The sequence below is a fragment of the Dromaius novaehollandiae genome, chromosome Z (genome assembly GCF_036370855.1).
Source record: "Dromaius novaehollandiae isolate bDroNov1 chromosome Z, bDroNov1.hap1, whole genome shotgun sequence".
Taxonomy (NCBI): Eukaryota; Metazoa; Chordata; class Aves; order Casuariiformes; family Dromaiidae; genus Dromaius; species Dromaius novaehollandiae.
This window is the reverse complement of record NC_088132.1, coordinates 58478976-58493340: the sequence shown is the minus strand read 5'-3', so window position 1 is coordinate 58493340 and position 14365 is coordinate 58478976. Positions and strand designations below refer to the sequence as shown.

At 35.5% G+C, this 14365-nt stretch overlaps 1 protein-coding gene across 1 annotated transcript in view; it reads left to right on the top strand.

The window, feature by feature from the left end:
- Positions 1–13689, top strand: part of LOC135324631 (tubulin-specific chaperone A) — a 32468-nt gene extending 18779 nt beyond the window's left edge. Inside the window, exons 2-4 of the mRNA XM_064501278.1 lie at positions 2040–2145; positions 11576–11662; positions 13057–13689. Coding sequence (XP_064357348.1) covers positions 2040–2145; positions 11576–11662; positions 13057–13137 — 274 coding nt within the window. The 3' untranslated portion in view covers positions 13138–13689. The remainder of the gene's footprint in view (positions 1–2039; positions 2146–11575; positions 11663–13056) is intronic.
- Positions 13690–14365: the final 676 nt, after the last annotated feature.

The window sequence follows — 14365 nt, the reverse complement described above, 5'->3', positions numbered from 1 at the left end:
TAGCGGTTTGCACCAGTTCGAGTGAGTGCCACCAGAGCCCAACTTCGATCAATTGTTGTGGAACCACAGCATAAAGCTATTTGGGCAAAACAATTTGGGATGATGTAAACTGTCAAAAGCAGGAAGGAGTACCTGATATTACAGTACTAGAACATGCTCTAGGAATTTTTGTCAAGGTATTACTGGGGTGCTCCTTCTGTTGCAGTTTTAGCTCACAAAAGGTTCCTGTCATCCCACACTGTTCTGAACTGTCCATCCTCAGCAGCACTTCTAGTGGAGCACTTAACTGTGACAAATTAGGAATTAATTTGCTCTGATGCACTAAGGTGACCACGAAGCTCTCTACAAGACCTTTATTTATTCTCTTTTCATTTGTATAATATAGTCTTTGCTTCTTGAATCTGGTTATGTTCTTTTGACTGGTAAGTTCTCCTACTTAAACAATCTTATCTAATACAGGCTAATCTGATGCTTGTTCTTGTTGGGGAAGGATATTCTTTGGCACGCTCTCAGGTTTCATTTTTGAATCTCAGCATTCATTTTTGTCTTGAATGCACCAGTCAGGAATTGCTTCATCCTTCTCCAGATCCAGAAGGATGTTTTGGTCTGAGTCTGGCATTATGTGATCCAGCATATAGGTATATGACCATGGAATTACCATATAAAAATTACTACAGAACATCAATCTAGGCTACCTTAATATTCCCTTCTGACCTTCAGAATTTTTTATGTTTATCAATTGTTGTATTTGATTGAACCTGTGAAAAAAACTCACTTTGCCTCTGAAACCAAAATTGCCTTGCATATTGCAGTCAGATAAAATCCTGTTAGTCTTATGAGATTGAACTTCATTGTTGCTTTTATCCACATTTTAAGACCTACAAATGTTCTTAGCTTGTTCATTTTTATAGACATTCAGGGTCTGGATTTCCTTAATAACCATCAAACATTACTTTCAAAGCAGATTTTAGTTTTACTTTTTCTCAGTGGTGACAGAAATTTGTTGTACATATTCTTAGGTACACGCTGAGTTCTTCTCTATAGGAAATACAGGAAACCAGTAGAAAAAAAACCATTACTCTTGAATATACACTTGTTAGCAAAAAGCACCCTGCTTCAAAATATGGATCCATCATTAGGATTAAAATTCAGATTTCTTTCCTTTTGAAAAACAGGCCATAAAGAAAATTGTTATTAGGTAAATTATAGAAACGCTACTTTTGTCTCCAGAACCAGCATCAACATAAACACAGCAAGTACTCTAAGGACCACAGGGCTATGAGGCTATCGTGTTATTTGGGAAAATTACTTTTCAGTATTTTGTGCCAAAACTAGTATGTGAAATATTGCGTTTAACAGCATGACATGTAATTATGATTAGGAAAATATATTTTGGGATTGCAGTTTGTGAGCCTGAAACTGCTTTTTCTTTTCGTTTGAACGTGATGCCTTTTTTCAAAGTTACTACTGAGAAGGACTTAGCATCATTTCTCATCTAAGGTGTTGTACTTGGTGCAGTCACATTATTCAGTAGGTTCAAAACTATCAGAACCTGGATGATATTGAGAAGGGTTGACAAATGCTCATCTAAAAGCTAAGAATAACAATGTTGCCTTTGCAGACATCTTAATATTAAGTTTGTTTCAGCTGCCTATGATGTGATTTTTTTTTGAGATACAAAGATAGCTTTCTCCTTTATTAGCTGTCATCCAGATCTACAAGGCAACTTCTTTTTCTGTTTCTGTTATGTATTTGAAATGAAGTACCAATATATAGCTTTTTAGGATAGTCTATATGGATAAGCCTACACTGAACCTTTAAAATAAAAATATTTTTATTGAAAATATTCTTATAAGAACTATTATACATAATAGCTAAATTCAGCATTTCTTAGATACAGTTCTTTGAAGTGTTAAAGAGCCTTTCTTTGTAAAAACTCTATCTTCTAGGGCTGCAGCTTTCAGGGCTTTTTGTTATCAGTGGTGTAACATTTTACCATAACAGAACCAAATTAACACAATCACTTGGTTTAATTGCAGACTGGCAAAAGAAAAAGTTATGTACGAAAAAGAAGCAAAACAGCAAGAAGAAAAGATTGAAAAAATGAAAGCTGAAGCATGTGATGATTATGGAATTAAGAAGCAGGTAAACTATCCTAAAACTTGTTTTCTTTGTTTCTTTGCTTTGTTTTAATCATAGTCATCCTTAAATAAGAGAATATCCTGTACCTCTTTCCAGACTCCTGTTGTATAAATACTAGACTAAAAATTCTGTTAATTGTAAAAGTCATAGCTTGCATTTGCAGAAACTTCCTTTCCTCCAAAATGTTAAATTATACAGAGATTGGGCATGGATTATTTAGCACTTGGTGACAGGATGGCTATCACTAACATTGAATAGGAGGCCATCATGAACTCTATTTCTCAAAAATGCTGAGAACCTGAAAAGAACTGTTCTAGATAAATTAGGTTAATTAAGTGCTTGGTGGTAAGCATGAATGTTACTGTGAAATTTAGATGTCTGTTAGCTAATATGAAGATGAAACATAAACTCCGAGTATGCTAGCGTGCGTTTGGTAAAAATCATAGGCATCTAGCACAGAGAGCAATGGGTAGGTTAACTTCTAGCAGCTGTGAGAGGTGTTGGGGGCCGCTAGCTGGAAATATGCCTGCTGTACTTTCATGTGCTCAAAAGGTTGATTTAGAGTCACAGTTACAGTACGGTGGAATTTTTCTTGCCAGGTTCCCCACAAAGGACAGTAGTTGCAGGCAGTTGGTACATGCCCTTTTGGAAGGAGAGGCAATGTCAAGTTTCCTTGTCACTGAAAGAAGGCTTGGGTTTGGGAGGTTTGTTTATATTCTTTATAGAAGTTTGGCTTGTCTGAGTCTGTGATCTTTATTTTTTTTCAAGTAAATTTGTTAACTTTTAACCATACTTTTCCACCCCCACCACAAGCATTTCCCAGATATATTCACTTAAATCTTCACAGAAACAGTGAATTAGAATAATGGAAGAATAGGTTAAAGAAAACCTGAATGTAAAAACTAACAAAAACACGTTAGGAAAAAGCCCTTTTAGAAGAAGCTAAAACAAATTCCTGAATAAAAATGGCCTGTGTTGCTTTCATTACAACATGGGAAAGAAATACAAATGCAGAATTTGCAGAAAACATTGTATTTGTAGAGCTGAGCTGTTTCTGCCTGATTGCTGACTGACTCCAAGATGCTGCAGAAATAGTAGTCTTTGAAGATCTGCTGATGCTAACAAGAACTAATGAATGCAATCCCAATTTTTAGTGTCCCCCATTCATCAGGCTGTTTGACTGCATGGATTTCCTCACTGACATGCAAAAAATCATCAAAGTCAAGAATAGCAGAGGCTGTGAACTTTTGCTGTAGAAAGAATTGTAATGTACTATTTGAGGATATTTTCAGAAAGAACAGTGGCGAAAGTCTCCTAAGTGAACAGTCTCAGTTCACTCAGAAACTGCCTGAATTCATTTTGAAAGCAATTAATTCCTCCAATGACACCTTCATTTATTGTTCTTTTAGCACACTTTACTTTGCGTTCTGAAAGTTGTAAATATTTTAAGTTGTGATGAACTTGGAGGCTCAGAAAGAACGTGTACACTTGTCGCAGGATCAAATCTTTTACACTAAAGAAAATTATACAATAGCAGGAGAGTTTTGCTCAAAAGCAGGTTTTGGATGGAGTTAGTATCTTGAAGAGTTCTTCAGGAAAATTATCTGTAGTTACACATTTTAAGAATTGCTTTTAGTTAGTAATTTCTAATCTGAATAATTTTATTTATTTTAAAATATGTTTATAGTCTTTATTTCAGTAATGAAAAATAGCATTTGGGAAGGTGAATAAATTCAATCATTTGAGACTAGGATAATAACTTTAACAATATATTATTTTTTTAGCTGAGGTAGGAAATCAGCTATGTAAATAGAATCAATCCACAGCTGAGGGAGGGGTGCTTTTAAGCTTTTTAGTATGCTTTTTCTCATTTACTTCTTTAGCTGCGATTCTGCAGAAGAATTTATGGGTTAACAGTATGGAAGTGACCAAATAAACTTGTATTTTAACTTATACCATAGGAATAGCATTATTCATGTTAAAATATAACAGTAGTTAGGGTTTGACTCAGTAGTATTTTCCTTCTAATGTCTAAGAGTGGAGCAGCTTGTGGTTCCTGGGAATTCAGGTGGTCTCTAGCTGTAGCAGTGACCTACTAGGGTTGTTGGCAGCAGTTACATCTGAGCCTCCAGCCTGCACTGTCCAGGAGGACTTGTTTCATGAAGAGCAGATTTGTCTCAGAGAAACAAAAATGACAGTTTTGCTCTCAGTGCTGCTGTATGTGTGTGGCAGGCTCTGTTACCAAGGATAAGACTCTCTAGCCTTATTGGGTGGGGAAGCCCTTCCTTTCTCATCACTTATAGTTTATTAACAAGAAAAAAAAACCTCTCAGCATCTGGTTTTGCTTACAAAATGTAGATGAGAGATTTAGAAATTCAGGGAAAGCTTTCACTAGAGTTTTATTTGAGCCACATTGGCAGAAGAACATAAATGAAGAGCAGTATTTGAAAAATACTATGAAAGAAGAGATTTTCATAAATTTTGTATCTCAAAATCACACTATCTTCAACCAAAAAGCTTTTAGGAAAGAAAGGTTATTAAGCATTTTAATTCTTTGTAAATGCTGAATATAATTTCTGCAAAGAGTCACTAAAAACCATGACTGGTTCCAGCAAGTAATGCAGTTGTACTTCAGTGCAGATTTTTTTAGTGATGAAGCCTTATTTTCTACACAGTTCTAATGATTCTCAATATATAAAGACTTTACACAGGGTTTTCTGATACTTCATCTGTTAAAAAAAAAAAAAATCACATTCTAGTCACCCATGAGTGCAGACTAATGGTAGGAAACAGTGGTTTTCATGTTTTTGTGGCTTTTTATTTGTCCTGAACTTAAGGAACACCCTTTACAATCTAATGCTTTTATCTTGAGTACTTGTGAGTGTGGGAGGAGTCTGAGGTATCTACTCTTTGGTTCCTCTCAGTGGGGTTGTGCATCTGCTTTGGAGTTTCAGTTAACTATCAGCGTTTTTACCGATAAGTGATTGATTTTTTTTTAATAGTTATCCTACAATTCTAAATTACTTCTCATGTCATGTCTTTCCCAAATGAAGTAAAAATCTAATGAATTCAACATAGAATTTAATATCTGCATGCTACAGAGTACGTACAATCTTGCTAATAGAGGTTTTCTCCAAGTATTAGCAAAAAAGTCAGGTATTTCTCTTACTTTGAGTGGGAGGTAGAATATTTCCTGAAACAGCTAAAAAAGGAAATACAGCTGGAAATCATTTATACTGTTTTTGGAAAATCAGTGCGGAAGATCAGAGTGAGCTACATATCTTATTATGCAGCACTGGAATGCTCAGTAACTTTTTCATTTTAAATGTCTGTTTAAGCATTGAAGAAGTACTCTAGTCACCTCAGTTGGGTTTTTCAGTTTTTAACTCTTTCCGTCCCCCACCCTATCAGTTCAAACACAAAGTTCTCCGTCTTACAAATTAAGTACAGTAAGATTAGGTGAAACATCTAGTTTCATTACAGTCTGATCGCGTTCATAAACCTTTGGGTTTTCTCTAAGAATAGATGACCTCTGCTTAATAATCTGAACTCTGTAGCTCTAGCTGTTTAGGTTGTTAGCGTTTCCACTGCCTCTCTAAAAGTCTGATGCTCCACTTTATGTATTTGGGTAGTAACCTTAACAAGTACAGATTTGTCTCTTTAAAAACTTAGCAACCTGGAGTTCTCTGAATGAACTACAGACATACAGGTGGTACTGAAAAGGCTTTCAACTTGTGGGTTAATTGCCTAATCTGCTTTCTGAAAGAGAGCGGTTGCTGACAAATCATTACTGTTATCTTACTTTTTTCTCTTCTGTTTTCCAAAAGCTGTTTTTCTTTTTTTCCCCCAGTGAGATATAAATACCTTTTTGTATTCCAGATTCTATACTGAAGATTTGAGATGCTTGTGCAATATCTGGAATAAGTTAGTATGAAAACATTCCTTCAGTAGAAAGACTTGGCAGTGAGATGAGAGAGGATTCATTTCTTTTGTAACTGGGCTCACCTTTCCTCTGCTCTACAGGAAAAAAAGAAGTCTGGACTTGACTTTTCTGGCTTATGTCTGTTCTGCTTCCAGTTTTGGCACAGATATTTCCCCAGGTATTTTTTTCCATAAAATAAAAGGAGGATTCCCCCTAAACCTTCAAGTTTATTCTAAAACCTTTCCTAAACAGCCTTCTAACTTTTAGAAAAGTGTGCACTACATTAAGCACAGGTTCAGAATCTCTATCTTACCCTAAAAAATAAAAAAGTCTAAATCCCTCACATCCACCCCCCTAAAGAAAATGGAGAGAAAATTTGGTTATCTGTTCTGACAAGGTTGAGCCACTCTTGTTGGGAAATCAAGTCTTTCTTTTGTCAGTGTTTTCCTCACATCACTTCCAAAGAAACCTCCTTGTTTAGGCTGTTACCATCCCTCATCTGTTTACAGGGTGAGGTTCATACTCACATCAACATGTACGATCTGTTCAGGTAGAATCTTGAGAGCTGCTGGGAGGAATGTGCTGCCTGTAGATTAAAAGACAACTTTCTATAATTGGTAATTCCATTATCATTCTGCAAGTTAATATTAAGGAGCAGCATCTGTAATTTATTATACAAATATTTAAATCAAAAAATTTTGCATGGGGGACACTGAATTTTGCTTCTGTCCTTTGAGCAGTATCTCCATTTTTGAGCTTCAAGTCCTGTGTCCATTTGCCCCTCCTGCCCCCCCACAGCTGACAGTGAAGAAAACCTTATAGATGTGTGTTAGCAGAAAACAGCCAAAGCCCAACTCTTTTCCAGAAAGACCAAACATACTTTTCTGCCTTGTACCTCCTAAGGTGATCTGCTATAGAAGAAACTGGATTGGCCCTCACCTAAGAGGAGTTGCAGAGAAAGCCCAAGTCTGAAATACTGAGGCATTTAGATCTAGTGAATTTTCTTCTCTTTCATGTTTCTTGCTACAAATGTAGTTAACTTGTAGTTACAGCCATTTCAGTGCCTAAAACATTCAAGTACCATAGAAAAGAGATCATGTGCTCCTTTTTTTTTTCGTTCTGTAAGCCTTCAGAAGTGTTTTGATCAATATATTTGGGAAAGAACTCATGTGCAACAGACTGCAAACATTTCTTGTATCCTGTATTTGTGGATAACTCAAGCCTCTTTTGGTCTTGTCATTTGTAAAGAAAACAAGTTGCTTCATAGGAAATGGAACTAACAAAACCTGTTTTCCTGTGGTTTGGGTTTTTTTCCTCTATATCCCTCTCTCCTCAATTGTTATAACTTCAGCTTAGTGTCATGTCTCCTATGGTCACCTGTCTTTCCTGTACCCAGCTTTCTCCCACTGCCCCTACATCTTCCTACTCCCTTCATCCTCCCTTTCTTGCCCCCACCCCTGCGTCAATGTCTTTATGCACCCTGATTACCACTGGGGTGAGAAATGATACCATATTGTGGCTATAAGTTATAAAATAGGCTGATTAGCCAACCAGCAGCCCTAACAGTACTGTTTACATTGTGCTACAGTCTTTTCCTCATAGGCTTATTAATTTTGGTACCATTGGTATTCGTGATACTTAGAGATGTCTTTTTTCTTTTGGGTCTCAGCCATTCTGTCAAATGTGGCTGTAACTAGTCAACAGATTTCAAGTGTTTTATAAGCTTTCTGATGAAAAGTAGTTTGAACGAACAGCACTTTTCTTAACAAACTGAATTATTTGCATGTTTTTTCTTTTTTTCTCTACTGTCTTTGAGTTTGTAATTTTGCCTCACCTGTCTGTGAGGAGAGACATGATTATGTTTTCAGTTGTGCAACAGTCAAAGGGCAACTGTTTGCTGCCATATTTTAAAAGCACCTCCTTTTAGTTACCATCTCACAGTCCCATACTGAACCTCTGGTGATTTAGTGTGTCTCACTTCCAAGAAAGAACTCTTTATTCTTACGCGTGTGTGTGTGTGTGTGTGTGTGTATGAATATATATATATATAGAGAGAGAGAGAGAGAGATACACACATACACATTAATTCACAAATCTGTTTTTCTTAGCCAATCTTTTGTGGCTAGAATGCCAATCCTGTCATGTAAAACAATACTGTTATCACATCCTATGACCCAGTAGTTTATTACGCTATTCTTCTTCTAAGGTAAAGGGATGACAGACTGCCCTATGGAGGTTTTCTTATTGTTGTTTTCGGATTATTTGTGGATCTGTACATCTCTAAATCTTTTGTTTAATTGTGAGTCAGATAAAAAAAAACAGAAATCTGCTTCCATCTTTTTTGAAGCTGATCAAGCTCTGTTGTCCCTACTATATAACACATGTCAGTTAGACTGAATGAAATTGTTTCCTGCTGCAGAATACTTGATACTGATGCTCTTAAACAGTAATACTTATTTCCATTCTAAGCATATTCTTAAAGTATCAAAAATTTGATGCTTTAATATAACATAAGTGCTTGGATGATCCTAAATTAGAGCATCTTCCCTCCTTTGAGCAGCTCCGATCTTCCCTGGTAAGTTGAAATAGTGGCTTTGAACTTTTGTTACTGTGGGACCTGCTAAAATCTAAGTTGTTTATACCTCAGACATTACCTCCTCAGCTGTTTTTCAAAGCTGCGTTTGGCCTTTGGGCTTATTTTGAATGTGTAAAACTGATTCTTTATTATGGTGCACTTCCACTTAAGTGACTGGTAGGTGGATCTGTATATTTGCATCTGGCTTTTCTGTTCAGCTTTCTCTGTTAATGTAATCTGAAATTTATGGGAAACAGATTGAAGGCTATTGATAGTGTATAACAGACACCAGTTCTTGACATCTGATCCAATGTAAGAAAAATCCACATTGTATTTAGTAAATATATACATACCAACATTTAAAGAGCTCCATCAAACACGAGCAGAGTACTTTCTTGTGGAAAATGCCAGGCTTCTTAGTAGAAATACCTTCAATACAGAAAGACAATTGACTAGAAATTTGGCTGTTTGAAGAGATTTGTTGTACTGGCTTTTCAATACATGTAAAAAGAATTGGGATGTCATCCTCACTGTAGTCACAATAGCTCTTCTGATCCCGTGTACACTTATTGACAACAAATCCAATTTGCTTGTCTTTGTATATATTGTTGTGCTTTACTGCTTTTGTCTTAACACTTCATTTAGATGCACTTCAGTTATTCCAGGTTTTAATACTTTTATTTCGTGTTGTAATTCACAGTAACCTTGAAGATATTTATGGTACTTACTAGAGTTAGATGATTCTCACATAGTAACTTCCTCTATGACCTGCTTGTAAGTTAAACTACTTACAATTCAGCCAGAAAGTTTCTAGAGTATGTTGGGAAAGGAGAGTAGGACTGCTGTTTAATTTTCATAGAATTTGGAGAGCAAATGCTTTCTTATAATTCCAACCTTACAGCTTATCTAATTGTTCAAGCTTTTGACTTTGCTTTATTATACAGATTTGTAACAGTAAATGGTCTACCTGGGATTATTTTTGTTAAAGAAGATTATTTGAAAAAAAGTATTTATGCAAAAGTCATCAAAATCTGAGTAGCTAGCTCAGTAGTTTACTACTGCCTGGTTCTCTAACCATTCCTGTTCTCCAAGTATTTGCACCTACTGGATGTAGAGGTTCTAAGATTTAACTTTCTTCTGGTTTTTATTTAGTATTGCATAACAGCAGGCAAATGTAAGTAAAACTCAGGTACTTCTTCAGATCTCTATCAAATTCTGTTTCAAACTGAGTGATCTGGGTAGTCTTATGTTCTTTTCTTACAGAAGCCAGGACTACAGCTTGCAGATTCCAGGTTATACTTCTTCCCTTCCCAGATAGCTTATTGATGGCATATATAAAATGAGTTACTGCTTTCCACATCATCCACCAGCCTCACAGTGCCCAACTGGTTAGCAGTACCAGCCCAGGGAAGTCAGTATTGGATATTCTTAGCCCTGTATGTATTCTTTATAGAACAACGTAGTAGTACATAAGGCAGAAGGCATCATCTCGTGCAGTTTATGGCACACTGTCTTCTGTGGAAGTTACAAACCTTTATTCATTCACTGCTGATAGTGTAATATGCAAAGTGATTAATTTATCTTTAATACAATCTAATACTGACTGCTTAAAGAACAGTGATAATGCTGTTGAGAACTGGAACTTGGGGGTGCTTAACTTTTTTTTTTTTCCTTAGCATTTGTCATCTATCTTGCTTCATTAAAGTAGACAGGTTTTGCCTTATGTTCTCTGAAATGAAGTCAGAAACAAAAATGGCAAATTCTTTCAAAAATGGCAAATTCTTTCAAAAATGGCTTGAATTAAGAACTTGAGCAGTGACATGTAAATGCATGATGATAATGCTTTAATGCAAAAGGACTCCCTGTGTACATAAATAAATTCTTAGTCATAGCTCATCTTCCCTCCAGAGATTATTGTTCCCTTTAGTCCTTCCAAACACTGCATCATTAACACTGAAAGAAATATACAACGTAGGAATGACAGAATATAGTGAGACCATTTAAAGTGAAAGGATTCTGTTGCAGGTTATCCTGAATGCAGAAGAGGTTTAGTACTTTAATATCTAACTGATTTTCATTTCTACATAGATTTAACATTACTGAACAACTCTGCACACCTTTTCAGTGGATGGATTTCAGGTCCAGAAATGTTCCATGAAATAAGTGTTCCCTTGTATAAATCTGAAGTTGTTTTCTGTAGGTGGAGGCAGGATGTTCAGATTCAGTGGGGTGCCAGTTTAGTAATTTTGTTCAAAGTGCATGGTGAGAATAATCTTTCTCCTAAAATGAAGCACAAGGATAAGTAATAACTTTTTATGCATGATAAGCATCAAAAATATGAGCCTGCTGGTCTTTGCTTTTCATTTTTCTTTACCTTTTTCTTTCAGTCAGAGCCTCCTGCAGTGTGCACACAATGTGATCAATAACTCAATAACTTTTTTCATGCAGTAATTATCTCTATGTGGTATTATCTGAACACTGTTTTTCTTTATTACCCAAAAGATGCAGGAGATATTTATATAACCAGCTGATCCCATTTTGGATGAAGCTGCTTCATGACAGCAGGAGAAAGTTTGTTCTAAATAGCATTTTTTTAACAAATGTTATATGGAAACCTTACCAGGCAGTACTACTACTTTCTAAGGGAAAAAATTATTCTAAATACTTTTTCTCCACTTAATAAATTATATTTAATTAAACACAAAGGAAATGGAAATGTCTTGTAAAATCTTTATTAATATACATTAACAGAATTTTAAGCAATTATGCTAAGTCAATATGTTTTAATAAAAAAAGCCTATTCAGAAAATATGCAACTGTTCTGAAGTTCCTAGATGATGATTGGGCTACTCAGTTTTCAGAGTAAAGGCTCCTTTTAAAAAGTACGATTTCCATCTGGAACACATTTTCATTTCATTGGCTTCCAATTTTCACAGATCGAGATCTTGCAAGAATCACGAATGATGATTCCAGACTGCCAACGCAGATTAGAAGTCGCACACGCAGATCTTACTCAACTACTAGTAAGTGTTGCACCAAAAGCTGTTTATCAGATAATACTGAATATCTCACATAATGAAGTGTTCTTTCTGTGGTGAAACTGTATAAACATGTTTAGCTTGCAGTGTAATTGAAGCGTAATAGAACTTGATTGAAGAATTACTTAAAGGTTCCAAGACTGGCATCCGATAACATACCAGTATTCCATTTCAGATAACTGTCTATGCAGACTTGGTCTGTAGTATACAAAAATTGTATGTGTTAGAATGCTAGAAATGGTCTTCAATGGAACGTATACCTAGCATACACTTAAGTACTGAGCTGACTCTGAATTCCTGTGCTAGTTATACAGTCAGCTAAAATAGCTTACCTGCTTTAGATAGTTTTTCTAGTTTGTGAGGATATATATATAAAATATGCTTGTTGTGACCCAAAATATTTAAAATACCTCACTGAACACATTTGTTTTGATATAGCCAAGTGAAAAAACAGCAGAAGTCCTTGCTGAGTAGTGCTTATATCATTTATTAGTGAGGTGGGCATTAATGCTCCATTTTTTTAAGGATATGAATTGCAGGAATAAGTAGTATTTTATACAAATAGTTTCACGGAAAGTAAACTAAGCTTGGAGATTATCATGCTCACTTTAAAAGCTGATTTTTCACCAAGAATTCTGTTAGAGATGTAAATGTTACTGTGAAGCTAATATTACACACTCTAAGTTAAGCCTCTGACAGGTGACTGTTAAAATGTAACAATGATCGGTTAGGACTCTCTTTTCAAAGGAAAACTCAACTTCTCTTGTCCTCAGGTGATATGCCCCTAGTGTCTTCCAAAATAGATGCTTAATATTTGGCAGGATTAGGCTCCTTTTGTCATTTAGACAACTTGTGACTTGACAATTAGCTGGTTTAGACTTCAGTGGGATGCAGAAATGATTTATACTTGATGCTATTAATCTGTACAACATACTATGCAAACTTAACATGACAAATGCATGTGTGGAGGGCTTATAATTGTTTTCAAGAATTCAGAAGTCTAAGACTTGCTTTCTTGCAGCAGACTTACTTTCTGTTCTTAGCTTACCTTGAATTTTTTATTAATATGAACTTTAAGGAAGTATGTTTTTTCAATTGTCAATCTCTGCTTAAGCTTTTTTCCTAATAGTATGCTTGTTCGGAGTTCTATTGTCATTGGTTCCAATTTTGATGTACTTGTTTTTAAATATTTATTTAATAGAATAAAGGTACCCATAGGTCTACTCACATATGGCTGCCATTATACTTTAAACCTGTGCTTTTAATCATGTAGAACTAATATTCTCAATTTTGATATAACCTTTTTGTTTCATGGTTTCCTTCTTATATTAAATATGTCAGTTATTACTGAAGTACTCAAAAACTCTTTTTAATTGCAGGAAAATGAAAAAGAATTGGAAGAAGCTGAAGAGTATAAAGAAGCACGTTCCATACTAGAGTCGGTGAAGCTGGAAGCCTAGAAGTTTTTCAGTACTCCCTTTATATGCATTAGCACTGGGTCCATTCCACACTTCTGTTTGACCACAGCTCTTAGTATTGTTGACTTGCTAAGGTTCCCTTTATGCAAATAAGTAGCCTTTCTCTAACTCCAAAATGCATCAAATAAAGGATGTTTTGAAACATCTGTGTGTTCCATGTTCAGGCAAAATAGAAATATTGCCAGTTCACCTCAATTATAGAAAGAACAACAAAAAAGCTTATTTAATGTAAGCCTAATAGTGTAATAGTTAATATACAAAACTTACTCTGAACAATTCAGGCTAAGAAACAAAGTACAGTTCAAGAGTCTAGCTATGTAAGAAATGTGACAAGTCGATAAATGCTTTAGAAGCACCTTATATTGGAAATATTCTCAAGCTATTACAGCAATCTGTACTGAAACAGTGGATGGGCTAGATGACCCTAAATTACTCATCTTTTTCTATGATACTATTTATCTGTAATTATACAAAGTATTACTCCTTGTTTCTTTTTCAACATAAGGCAGAATTAAAAGCCAATTCCAAACCTTTCTTAATTTGCCAGGATTTGATTTGTAGAGCCCAGTTCACATTATTACCATTAATCAAAATTAAGTTGCTTTTCTCAAGAAACAAAATTTAGCAGCTGTCTAGTATGTTGTCAGCTGGACTTACTGGTAGAAGTTCTGAAGTGAACCTTTTTCCTGAAAGCACAGCAGCTCATCTTGGCCTAAGTGACTTTTTTTTGAGTGAAGCTCAAAACCTAGAAGTTGAGAGAGAACTAATGGGTATGGAAACAATGCTTAATCTGCCTGAAGGATGATTAAAACACTATGTACAAAACCTGCGGCTCTTTCGGGATGACTTCTCTAGTTTTTATAGTTCAAAAGTTTTTTGGCATGTTCTTTAAGGGCAACACAAAGCACTGTGTACCTTTTGTGTGGTGCTATATTAAACAGTCGAATAAAATTTTTTGTTAATGTGCTTAGGTTCAGGTAAATTGCAGTTTCACCTACATCTGTGCCTTAAGGATCTACCTGCTCTGCATGCAGTTACAAACACAAGGTTGTACTGATAAAAGTCACTGTGTAATACTGTGGTATGTCTTCAGACCTATCTTATTTCAGGTAAGTAGGACACAAATAATGTAGATAACAGCATTACAGCAGTATAAGTAGCATAATAAACCACTTGCTGCTACTCCCCTGAAAAAGTCTGAGATGTCAGT